Source organism: Elephas maximus, chromosome 6 (assembly GCF_024166365.1).
Source record: "Elephas maximus indicus isolate mEleMax1 chromosome 6, mEleMax1 primary haplotype, whole genome shotgun sequence".
NCBI classification, from domain to species: Eukaryota; Metazoa; Chordata; class Mammalia; order Proboscidea; family Elephantidae; genus Elephas; species Elephas maximus.
This window is the reverse complement of record NC_064824.1, coordinates 143241325-143254499: the sequence shown is the minus strand read 5'-3', so window position 1 is coordinate 143254499 and position 13175 is coordinate 143241325. Positions and strand designations below refer to the sequence as shown.

At 48.5% G+C, this 13175-nt stretch overlaps 1 protein-coding gene across 2 annotated transcripts in view; it reads right to left on the bottom strand.

Annotated features, from left to right (window-relative positions):
• Window positions 1-134: 134 nt before the first annotated feature.
• The window catches only part of SEPTIN2 (septin 2), a 44773-nt gene continuing 31732 nt past the window's right edge, over window positions 135-13175 (bottom strand). For both annotated transcript variants that reach the window (XM_049888721.1, XM_049888722.1), the window contains exons 8-12: window positions 11939-12040; window positions 11410-11555; window positions 9510-9593; window positions 5964-6021; window positions 135-237 (exon numbers count right to left, since the gene is read on the bottom strand). In XM_049888721.1, coding sequence (XP_049744678.1) covers window positions 136-237; window positions 5964-6021; window positions 9510-9593; window positions 11410-11555; window positions 11939-12040 — 492 coding nt within the window. In that variant the 3' untranslated portion in view covers window position 135. The remainder of the gene's footprint in view (window positions 238-5963; window positions 6022-9509; window positions 9594-11409; window positions 11556-11938; window positions 12041-13175) is intronic.

Here is a 13175-nt window from a genome sequence, read left to right as displayed (position 1 = left end):
CGTGGTGCCCGTGCACACCGCCGTCGCCGTCCCCCTGGCCCCGGCTCACCCGGGGGCTCCTCACCTCACACGTGGTGCCCGTGCACACCACCATCGCCGTCCCCCTGGCCCCGGCTCACCCGGGGGCGCCTCACCTCACACGTGGTGCCCGTGCACACCGCCGTCGCCGTCCCCCGCCTGCATCTGCATTTGCATCTGAGCTTGCATCCTTGCGATCATCTCCTGCATGCGGCGAAGCTGCAGACACAGAGTTTTAGGCACTTTGTTTTCAGTCTGACTTCTTAATGTGATTTATGGGTGTTCTGTGATCCCTAAAATTTTAACCTCTAGGCTTTTCCAAAACGTGACAAAAACCTAATATACAAACAACTCTTATAAATCAACAGGGAGAAGACCAACTCAATGGAACACTAGGTGATACGAATATGCTATTCAAATAAGAAATACAAACAAGGAACAACAACAAAACAAGGCAAGTGCTTTTCAGTCTCAAAGGTGGGCACAGACTGGTGACACTCAGTGGGGACGGGAACCAAATGGGAGTGGAAAGTGCCCGGCCTTTACAGCAGGCAACCAGTTCCTCGCTGTTCGAGTACTAAATGCTTACCCACCTTTCCACCTCAGGGAACACTGCTTGCCCTCCCTGAATAACAGATTTGGATGCTGCCTTTACCACAGAGCAATCTTCCACGTTTTGGATCTGTTTCTACTGTGCCTGCAAAAACAGCTGTGATGACCACTGCTCCCTAATGCTTTTATAACCAGTAAAGCAAGTCTCTTCTCAATAGTCCATTTTCACAGAACTTCCTGTTTCCCCCAAATTTATCCTTCAAAATAAGAGTTAGGATTACTCTATCAAGCTCTCTGCTAAAAGGGGGCACTGGTGGCACAGCGGTTAAGAGCTCAGCTGCTAACCAAAAAAGGTCAGCAGTTCGCATCACCAGCTTCTCCTTGGAAACCCTACAGGGCAGTTCTACTCTGTCCTATTGGGTTGCTACAGGTTGGAATTGACTTGATGGCAACAGGTTTTGTTTGATTTTGGTTCTCCTAAAAGCAGAAAAGTCAGCATACACACACACAACCCTGCTGGGATTTTTTGGGTGACATTAAATTTAATTCAGAAAGAACTGTGATCTTTAATACTTGAGTCTTCCTACCTAAAGAGCTTGAACCTCTTTGAAATCTTTTAAGAAGTTTTTCAATATGAATCCTACGTATTTTAGACATGTTATCAGAGGGACCAGGGCCTAGACAAAGACATCATGCTTGGTAAAGTGGAGGGTACCACCACGTGTCTATCAGTTTGTCATCCTGTGGTGGTGTGTGTGCTGCTTTGCCACCAGTATTTCAAATACCAGCAGGGTCACTCTTGGTGGACAGGTTTCAGCAAAGCTTCCAGACTAAGACAGACTAGGAAGAAAGACCTAGCAGTCTACTTCTGCAAAAATAAGCCAGTGCGTCTGGGGTCTTAAACACTAGCAAGCAGCCATCTAAAATGCATCAATTGGTCTCAACCCACCTGGACCAAAGGAGAATGAAGAACACCAAAGACACAAGGTAATTATGAGCCCAAGAGACAGAAAGGGCCCCATAAAGCAGAGACTACAACAGCCTGAGACCAGAAGAACTAGATGGTGCTCGGCTACAACCAATGACTGCCCTGACAGGGAATACAACAGAGAACCCCTGAGGGAGGAGGAGAGCAGTGGGATGCAGACCCCAAATTCTTAAAAAAAGACCAGACTTAATGGTCTGACTGAGACTAGAAGGACCCCAGAGGTCACGGCCCCCAGACCTTTTGTTACCCCAGGACAGGATCCATTCCCAAAGCCAACTCTTCAGATAAGGATTGGACTGGACTATAAGATAGAAAATGATACTGGTGAAGAATGAAATTCTTGGATCAAGTAGACACATTAGACTATGCTGGCATCTCCTGTCTGGAGGGGAGATGAGAGGGTGGAGGAGGTCAGAAGTTGGCTGAATGGGCATGAAAAGAGAGAATGGAGGGAAGGAGTGCGCTGTCTCATTAGGGGGAGAGCAATTAGGAATATATAGCAAGGTGTATACAGATTTTGTGTGAGACTGACCTGATTTGTAAATTTTCACTTAAAGCACAATTAAAAAAAAAAAAAATCAGCCAGTGAAAACCTTATGAGTAGCAGTGGAACACTGTCTGATGTAGAGCCAGAAGATGAGCCCCCTCAGGTTGGAAGGTGCTCAAAATACAACTGGGGAAGAGCTGCATCCTCAAAGTAAAGTCGACCTTAATGATGTAGATGGAATTAAGCATTCAGAACCTTCATTTGCTGATGTGGCACGACTCAAAATTAGAAGAAACAGCTGCAGACATCCATTAATAATCCGAACCTGGAATGTGCATAAATTCAGGAACACTGGGAGTCGTCACAAATGAAATGGAATGCATAAAAATCGGTATCCTAGGCATTAGTGAGCTGAAAAGGGCCGGTACTGGCCATTCTGAATCAATCATATGGCCTACTACGCCAGGAATGACGAACTGAAGACAAATGGTGTTGCGTTCATTGTCAAAAAGAACATTTCAAGATCTATCCTGAAGTACGATGCTGTCAGTGACAAGACAATATCCACATGTCTACAAAGACCAGTTAATACGACTGTTACTCAACTTTACGCACCAACCACTAAGGCCAGAGATGAAAAAATGGAAGACTTTTACCAGCTTCTGCAGTCTAAAATTGATCAAACATGCGATCAAGAAGCACTGGTAATTACTGGTGACTGGAATGAGAAAGCTGGAAATAAAGAAGGACTGGTAGTTGGAACATATGGCTTTCGTGACAGAAACGATACCTGAGATCACATGATAGAATTTTGCAAGATTAATGACTTCTTCACTGCCAAATACCTTATTTCAATAACATAAATGGCTACTATACACATGGACCTCACCAGATGGAATCACAGGAATCAAGTCAACTACATCTGTGGAAACAGACGACTGAAAAGCTCAGTATCATCAGTCAGAACACAGCCAGGGGCCAACTGTGGAACCGTCCAGCAATTGCTTGTATGCAAGTTCAAGCTGAAGAAAATTAGAACAAATCCAAAAGCCAAAGTATGACCTTGAGTATATCCCATCTGAATTTAGAGACCCACTCAAGAACAGATTGGACATGTTGAACACTAATGACCAAAGACCAGATGAGTTGTGGGATGACACTGTCTTAGGCCGGGTTCTCTAAAGAAGCAAAACTGGTAAAGCATATAAATATATAGAGAGAGCAATTTGTATCAAGGCAATGGCGCATGCAATTGTAGAGGCTGGAACGTCCTAAGTCCGTGAATCAGGACAGACGCTTCTCTCAATTCATACAGCTGCAGAGGCTAGCAAACCCGAGATCCGCAGGTCGGAGAACGGGGCACCCGCTCTCAGGCTATGAAGATCGACAAATTCCAAGAGCTACAGATAAGCCGATAGCTCAAGTCCCAAGAGCCGGAGGTCAGATGAACAAGAGGCAGCTGCAGGATCCAGAGTTAACAAAAATGCCAGAACATCCGCTTATTTTTGCAAACAGGCCAAACCTCCAAGGAAACTTCGTTCCAACTGATTGGCTACTCACAGCAGGTTCAGACATGGAAGTGATCACACATAAACAGTGAAAATCATGGCCCAGCCAAGTTGACGCACAATCTTAATCACAAACACCAGCGACACCATACATGAAAAAGACAAAGAGATCATTAAAAAGACAGGAAAGAAAAGAACAAAACGGATGCCAGAAGATACTCTGAAAGTTGTTCTTGAGTGCAAAGTAACTAAAGTGAAATAGAGCTGAACAGAAGATTTCAAAGTACAGCTCGACAAGACAAATTGAAGTATTATAATGAAACGTGCAAAGACCTGGAGACAGAAAACCAAAAGGGAAGGACATGCTCAACATTTCTGAAAGAGCTGAAGAAAAAATTCAAGCCTCGAGTTGCAATACTGAAGGATTCTATGAGGAAAATATTAAACGATTACACAGGAAGCATTAAAAGAAGATGATGGGAATACACAGAGTCACTGTACTAAAAAGAATTGGTCAGCATTCAACCATTTCAGGAGGTAGCATGTGATCAAGAAGCGACGGCAGTAAAGTAACAAGTCCAAGATGCACTGAAGGCACTGGCGAAAACCAGGGCTCCAGGAACTGATGGGATGCCAACTGAGATGTTTCTACAGATGGATGCAGCACTGGAGGTGCTCATTTGTCTATGCCAAGAAATTTGGAAGACAGCTACCTGGACAACCAACTGGAAGAGATCCATATCTGTACCCATTCCAAAGAAAGGTGATCCAACCAAATGCGGAAATTATTCAATGATACTAATATCACACGCAAGTAAAATTTTGCTGAAGATTATTCAAAAGCAGCTGCAGCAGTACATCAATAGGGAACTGCCAGGAATTCGAGGTGGATTCGGAAGAGGACGTGGAACAAGGGATATTACCGTTAATGTCAGATGGGTGCTGGCTGAAAGCAGAGAATACTAGAAAGGTGTTTTCCTGTGTTCTATTGACTATGTAAAGGCAATCGACTGTGTGGATCGTAACAAATTATGGATAACACTGAGAAGAATGAGAATTCCAAAACACTTACTTGTGCTCATGAGGAGCTTGTACGTAGATCAGGAGGTAGTCGTTCGACAAGAACTAGGGGATACATGATTTAACATGAGGAAAGGTGGGCATCAGGGCTGTATCCTTTCACCATACTTAATCTGTATGCTGAGCAAATAATCTGAGAAGCTGGACTATATGAAGAACGGGGCATCAGGATTGGAGGATGACTCATTAACCCGCATTACGCAGATGACACAACCCTGCTTGTTGAATGTGAAGGGGACTTGAAGCACTTACTAATGAAGATCAAAGGCCACAGCCTTCAGTATGGATTACACCTCAACATAAAATAAAAGCCCTCACAACTGGACCAATAAGCAACATCATGATAAATGCAGACAAGATTGAAGTATAATTTCATTCTACTTGGATCCACCATCAACACCCACAGAAGCAGCAGTCATGAAATCAAAGGACACATTGCACTGGGCAAATCTGCTGCAAAAGGCCTCTTTAAAGTGTCAAAAAGCAAAGATGTCACTTCGAGGACTGAGGTGCGCCTGACTAAAGCCATGGTATTTTCAATCGCCTCATACGCATGTGATATGATGAATAAGGAAGACTGAAGAACTGATGCCTTTGAATTATGGTGTTGGCGAAGAACACTGAATATACCACAGACTGCCAAAAAAAGAAACAGATCTGTCTTGCAAAAAGTATAGCCAGAACGCTCATTAGATGCAAGGATGCCAAGACTTCGTCTCACATACTTTGAACGTGTTATCAAGAGGGACTAGGCCCTGGAGAAGATCAACATGCTTGGTAAAGTAGAGGATCAGTGAAAAAAGGGGACAACACTCAGTGAGATCGACTGACACAGTAGCTGCAGTGATGGCCTGAAGCATGGCAATGACTGTGAGGATGGCGCAGGACCAGGCAGTGCTTCATTCTGCTGTGCACAGCGTTGCTATGAGTCAGAAATGACTTGATGGCACCTAAAAACATAGTCCTACAATGTTTCTTCTTAAACATTTCACTATAGTTTCTAATTGTTCATTGCCTATATATAGAAAAGCTACTGATTTCTGGATTTCACATACCTCAGTTATGGCACTAAATTCTTACTGTTTGTGAGCTTTTTAATTAAACTCATCAGCGATTAAATGAGATAATGTATGTAAAGCACTATGTACAGGACATGTGTATAAATACACGATTATGCACAGGTGGACAAATAAGCACATTAGTCATATGCAATGTATTCCTTCTCAAAAAATTAAAAAAAAAAAACTGTTAGTAAGTTCATTACAAATAACATTTTTTGACACACACTACACAGGTTTAGACATAAGACCACTACTGCTTTTCTACTTACTTCAGCTTCCTTTTCCAGCAAGATCTGGTCTTTGTTCATGTCCTCATTCTCTACTTTTCTAAGGATTGAAGGAAATTACAATTACGATACTGTAACGAATATGGCTAGTTATTTCTGATGACTGATACCCAAAGAAAAAATTCACTTTACAGGTCAGAAACATTCCTATTGAAAATCACATATATTTATTATTTTTCTGATTAAAAACACAAATAAGTAAGAAAGGAACGTAATGTGAAAACAAGGCAAAGAGCATGAAGTGGAAAATCCAAGAGACTTTCCTTACTCTAAGCTGGGGTGCTGACTCTGTCATCTTCTCCCACATGGGAAACAAGACATCACCTGAAGAACACTCTCAGTTACTCCTCACAAGCACTGATCACTGCCACGGCACGAGTGCGCGGTGCTCTGCACACACCACACGCCCGCCACATGGCGAGAGCAGCTGGAGGGGCCCCAGGCTGCCTTCTCCTGTGGAGGCAGGGGTGACAGACATCCCCAACACCATATCACAGGCGCCTCCTAAAGGAGGAACAGGGCCTGCACATCTCCACGAAGGAAGCTGAGGGAAGTGGGCGGCAGCAGAGCCTGACAACAGCCACAGGCCCGTGTCAGGGTGTGCTAGCTCTGGCGTCTGTCTTGCTGCCACTATAACCTTTCTCATGGCTGGTTCCCAAACCAACAGCACAGGAAGTTAGACTGTAACGTGCATCGTGTGCGCGTGCACAATCCATCACGTTACTAAACCAGGAGTCTAATTAACTACAATATAGAAAATCCTCTTTACACGTGACGGCTGTCGTCACTGCAATTGATTACACTCTGTTCTAAGCAGAGATGTGGTTTTGTCAGATACAAATCAGGTCACAAAACAAACACGTCACGTGAGAACCCAAGGCTGCTCAGACGCAGTGCACCACGGCTCACCCCTCTGTTGGTAAGCTGCTGCTTCTCAGTAGCAAACACATTTTCCTCTTTTATGGACAAAGGGATGCTCTCAAGAATGGACCCAACACGCCTCTGGCCTTTTCACCTCAAGCTGTTCTTTCTGTGCTGACTACCAAAGCCACCTTTTCCTTTTAACTAGGAGGTCTCCAGGAGTAGCTTTTGAGTAGGAAACCAAATCACGTTGCTTACAGGACAAGAAGGCTGAACTGGATGGACGGGGAAGGGGGATGGATGTGGCTTGGGAAACACGATATGGATGGGGTGAAGGAGACAAAGTGACGCAAAGCAACGCCACACAGAGAAGAGGGGACACGACATGACTCGGGGAGACAGCACACAGACAGGAGGGGGGAGACATGACTCGGGGAGACAGCACACAGACAGGAGGAGGGAGACATGACTCGGGGAGACAGCACACAGACAGGAGGGGGGAGACATGACTCGGGGAGACAGCACACAGACAGGAGGGGGGAGACATGACTCGGGGAGACAGCACACAGACAGGAGGGGGGAGACATGACTCGGGGAGACAGCACAGAGACAGGAGGGGGGAGACATGACTCGGGGAGACAGCACACAGACAGGAGGGGGGAGACATGACTCGGGGAGACAGCACACAGACAGGAGGGGGGAGACATGACTCGGGGAGACAGCACAGAGACAGGAGGGGGGAGACATGACTCGGGGAGACAGCACAGAGACAGGAGGGGGGAGACATGACTCGGGGAGACAGCACACAGACAGGAGGGGGGAGACATGACTCGGGGAGACAGCACACAGATAGGAGGGGGGAGACATGACTCGGGGAGACAGCACACAGACAGGAGGGGGGAGACATGACTCGGGGAGACAGCACACAGACAGGAGGGGGGAGACATGACTCGGGGAGACAGCACACAGACAGGAGGGGGGAGACATGACTCGGGGAGACAGCACACAGACAGGAGGAGGGAGACATGACTCGGGGAGACAGCACAGAGACAGGAGGGGGAGACATGACTCGGGGAGACAGCACACAGACAGGAGGGGGGAGACATGACTCGGGGAGACAGCACACAGACAGGAGGAGGGAGACATGACTCGGGGAGACAGCACAGAGACAGGAGGAGGGAGACATGACTCGGGGAGACAGCACAGAGACAGGAGGAGGGAGACATGACTCGGGGAGACAGCACAGAGACAGGAGGGGGGAGACATGACTCGGGGAGACAGCACACAGACAGGAGGAGGGAGACATGACTCGGGGAGACAGCACAGAGACAGGAGGAGGGAGACATGACTCGGGGAGACAGCACACAGACAGGAGGAGGGAGACATGACTCGGGGAGACAGCACAGAGACAGGAGGAGGGAGACATGACTCGGGGAGACAGCACACAGACAGGAGGAGGGAGACATGACTCGGGGAGACAGCACAGAGACAGGAGGAGGGAGACATGACTCGGGGAGACAGCACAGAGACAGGAGGAGGGAGACATGACTCGGGGAGACAGCACACAGACAGAAGGGGGGAGACATGACTCGGGGAGACAGCACACAGACAGGAGGGGGGAGACATGACTCGGGGAGACAGCACAGAGACAGGAGGAGGGAGACATGACTCGGGGAGACAGCACACAGACAGGAGGAGGGAGACATGACTCGGGGAGACAGCACACAGACAGGAGGGGGGAGACATGACTCGGGGAGACAGCACACAGACAGGAGGGGGGAGACATGACTCGAGGAGACAGCACACAGACAGGAGGAGGGAGACATGACTCGGGGAGACAGCACAGAGACAGGAAGGGGGAGACATGACTCGGGGAGACAGCACACAGACAGGAGGAGGGAGACATGACTCGGGGAGACAGCACAGAGACAGGAAGGGGGGAGACATGACTCGGGGAGACAGCACAGAGACAGGAGGAGGGAGACATGACTCGGGGAGACAGCACACAGACAGGAGGGGGGAGACATGACTCGAGGAGACAGCACACAGACAGGAGGAGGGAGACATGACTCGGGGAGACAGCACAGAGACAGCAAGGGGGAGACATGACTCGCGGAGACAGCACACAGACAGGAGGAGGGAGACATGACTCGGGGAGAGAGCACAGAGACAGGAAGGGGGGAGACATGACTCGGGGAGACAGCACAGAGACAGGAAGGGGGAGACATGACTCGGGGAGACAGCACAGAGACAGGAAGGGGGAGACATGACTCGGGGAGACAGCACACAGACAGGAGGAGGGAGACATGACTCGCGGAGACAGCACACAGACAGGAGGAGGGAGACATGACTCGGGGAGAGAGCACAGAGACAGGAAGGGGGAGACATGACTCGGGGAGACAGCACACAGGCAGGAGGAGGGAGACATGACTCGGGGAGACAGCACAGAGACAGGAGGAGGGAGACATGACTCGGGGAGACAGCACAGAGACAGGAAGGGGGGAGACATGACTCGGGGAGACAGCACAGAGACAGGAAGGGGGAGACATGACTCGGGGAGACAGCACACAGACAGGAGGGGGGAGACATGACTCGGGGAGACAGCACACAGAGGAGGCGGGACAACATGACTCGGGGAGACAGCACACAGACAGGAGGGGGGACAACCTGCCGCCTCTCTTGAGCCTCTCAGAGCGGAAGTTCTCGTAGTGGAGGTCCTGGGTCACCTCCTGGAGGTCCTGCATATGAGTTCTGAAAGAGAAAAGGACACTTACACTGAGCTACAGGCTGGGACACGCACGTGCGCTATGCCACGCGCCAAGACACACATGTCGTCTTTGGAGAAAAATCACCAAGTCCACGGAAAACGCCAGTGATGAAACGCCTTTTTATACTTGGGAAATGGAACACAGAGCTGCCGGAATTTTGGAATAAGGGGGTGCGGCTGTGGAAACATCCTCCTTGCTGCCACAAAAACACACTGGAGGGGCCAGAGCGATAGGCCCCTCACACTGGACTTCTGCCCGGGCGCTGCCAGACCATCCAGAGCCATTGCACGGAAGAGCAGGTACACAGGGACCTCAAGAGTCTTGGGAACGCAACATCCAAGAGAGAAAACACTTTCCTAAAGAAACTTCTGGAAAATACGTCCTTCAAATAGTCACAACTTGTCAAGCTTAAATTAATATACGATTCTTACGTCACAGAGACGTGACAAGCATCAGTGAGAGAGAGGCTCGCAGGGGGAGGCCCAGTGTTCTGGATCCAACAGCAGCCTAACTCTGGGCCTGCCACTCATTTTAAGAAACAGTCATGGCCCCCCCCCTGCTTCCTTCCCCAACTTTTTCAAATATACACACATTCCAGGTTAAGCAAACATTTAACACATCCCTGTTTACTCTAACTACAGCCCTGGTGGTTAAGAGATCGGCTACTAAGCAAAAGACTGGCAGTTCGAATCCACCAGCCGGTCGTTGGAAACCCTATGGGGCAGCTTCTACATTGTTCTACGGGGTCACTGTGAGTTGGAATTGACTCAACGGCAGTGGGTTTGGATGTGGTTTCTGTTTACTCAGGATGCAGGGACACGGGCTGGGTCCTGGCAAAGTGGCCCCTCATTCCTCCATTCTGAGAAACACACCCAAACAAAAACCAACCCCAAGGGTTTCCAAAGCTGTAAATCTCTATGGAAGCAGGCTGCCACATATTTCTCCCATAGAGCTGCTGGGGGTTTCGACCCACCAACCTTTTGGTTAGCAGTTAATCGCTGTAACTACTGTGCCACCAGGGCTCCTTGAGAAACGCAGAGTTGAGACCAAAGTTGAAGTCCCTATCCAAGGACCCCAGTACTGGAGGGGCTGCAAGCGTCCTTTAACTCTTCACGTGACGGTTAAATTATGCTTGACACAGCTTGACTACTAAAATCTTATTGGGTTTAATTCACTGAAAATGGCCGAGTGATGCATATATGGCATACAGAGCAGTTCCCAGTAAATCAAAATATTAATCCATCTAGATCAGCCGTTCCGTAAAGTTCAATTACATAGGTATTATACTGTGCATTAAGTGATACTCTTATTCATGAACGAGTGTCATGCATCTATGTTACTAGACGTGAAACTTATTTTTAGAAGACAGTCTACTTTTGCAATCAGGTCTGTTGTATTAGCAGACGAGAAACTGAGAGGTCTCAAGGGATACCTGGAACCCCCAGAGGGAGGGCCTGAGGCCGACATGCAGCAGCACAACGGCTAACTGGGTCTGGGGAAGAAGCTGTTTGGTGCCTCCTGCGGCAGGTTTTGCCATTTCCTCATTAGAGCTGGAAATCTTTATTTTTTGGTGCTGTCATGGCAGAGTTTAGGCCCAGTCTACTTTCAGCATCAAAAAATACCTTCAGGGATGGGGCATTAAGCAACAGGTTGTATATCGGAAAGAGCCAACCAAGAGTCACACGTAGCCCACAGGGGAGGCCGGTAACAGAACTAGGCAGGTCCACGGCCACCCCAGTGCCGAGCGAGAGGAACTGAGGCAGGAGGAGAGTTGCACATGAGGGTCCCGATGGTCTTACATGAGCATGGTCCTCAGCTTCAGGAAGTCGTTGTGCTCTGGGTTCTCCACCTCCACCACCCCCCATGGGTAGAGGCGGCCTCGGACCTTCTTGCCTTTGGCTTCAATCAACTGGTTGGATCCGACCACCGAAAATGGGATGCTGGCCTAGAGGGAGACACAGGGGGACAGGCCTCATGTCACAGAACCCCGATTTTCACTGTGGACAAAGAGCGCTGGCAAATACTTAGCATGTCACTGTCTGCTACCAGGCTAAATTGGAAAGACCAGGGTCTACAGCACTTTACTTGGAAATGCCAGACATTTTCCACATGGTGCAAATGCTATGAAAACAAATTATACTTGTAATAAAAAACTCAGCAACAAGAATTCCAAATATAGTTAAATAAAAAACACCACTGGAACTGAAACCACCTGGACAACGCCTGGAGGACCACGCATCACAAGGCTTGGCCCTCCAACAGCTGTTTTAAGAGCATGGAAACCAAACGACTTGTCACTCACGCTGTGTGCCAGGACTGCATTCTTACCTTGAGAAGCCTGGTCTGCTCTTTAAAATCTTCATCTTCATCTGACTCTGCGTCAGGTAAGTGATAGATTTTGATGCTATGTTCTTCAATTTCATCCAGAATCTAGAACAAAGACAAAACCAGGAGCAATGTGAAAAAATGCAATGTTATTTTAGCCAAGTTTAACTTATTATATCAGGAGTACATCTAAATTATCCAAATGTCAATGTGGTGCAACGGATCGCTTTTGCGTGGCCTTTCTCACCACCGTTTTGTAACTCCAGCCCAAGTGATTGGGTGGGACTGTGCAAATAGGGTAATGGTGGCCCACCAAGGGGACTAGTCAGTTTTGACATCCAGCTGTGCTTGGTATGAGCCATCCAGAGGTGGGAAAAAGGACCCCACCATAACCAGTGAAGAACAGCCAGGAGTGGAGAGTGTGTCCTTCGGACCCAGGATCCCTGCACTGAGAAGCTCCCGAAACCAGCAGACAGAGAGAGAGCTCGAGAAGTGGAGGCAGAGAGATAGTGGCAGAAGAGATGGCGCAGCGGGCTTCCCAGACCATGGAGTGAGAAAGCTGAGTGTCTCTTGGCAGCAGGTTTGCTGGAGAAGTAGGGTGCTTCTGGGCACTTGGTGGAGCTAACACCGCCAAATCATGCAGCGTGAGCAGAGCACCTTCAGGCTGAGGCTTACTGGCGCAGTGGGGTGCTTCTGGGCACCTAAGGGCAGAGCTAAAAAAGCTCTGTAATACCTGCCCAAGCAGGGCAGAGGCCGAGGGCCAGGGAGAGGTGTGCCTGCAAGCATGGGTGCGAAGAGGCTGCCCTGATGGAAGAACTATACTCTGAGTATTACTGAACCTGAATTGTAAGCTGTTAGCTAATGACAGTGGCTGCAACAACGGACTCAAGCATAACGACTGTGAGGATCGTGCAGGATTGGGCAGTGTTTCCTTCCGTTGTGCACAGGGTCACTATGAGTCGGAATCAACTTGATGACACCTAACAATACCACCAAGAATTTCCCTGATAAACCCCACAATTGTGAGGATTGTCTGTGAGTTCTGTGTGGCCACTGCAATGAATTATTGAGCCCAGCAGAGACGTAGGGAGTGCTGCGGGAGGGATGGCTGGCGTCAGAATTGGTAAAGACGATGGAGAGAAGAGGCACATTGACCTCTGCCTCACAGGAATCAGCCTTGGGCTGTCGATCTTGATTTTTCTTCCCTCTTGGGAAGTTAGAGAAGGTCAAACACTGCCAC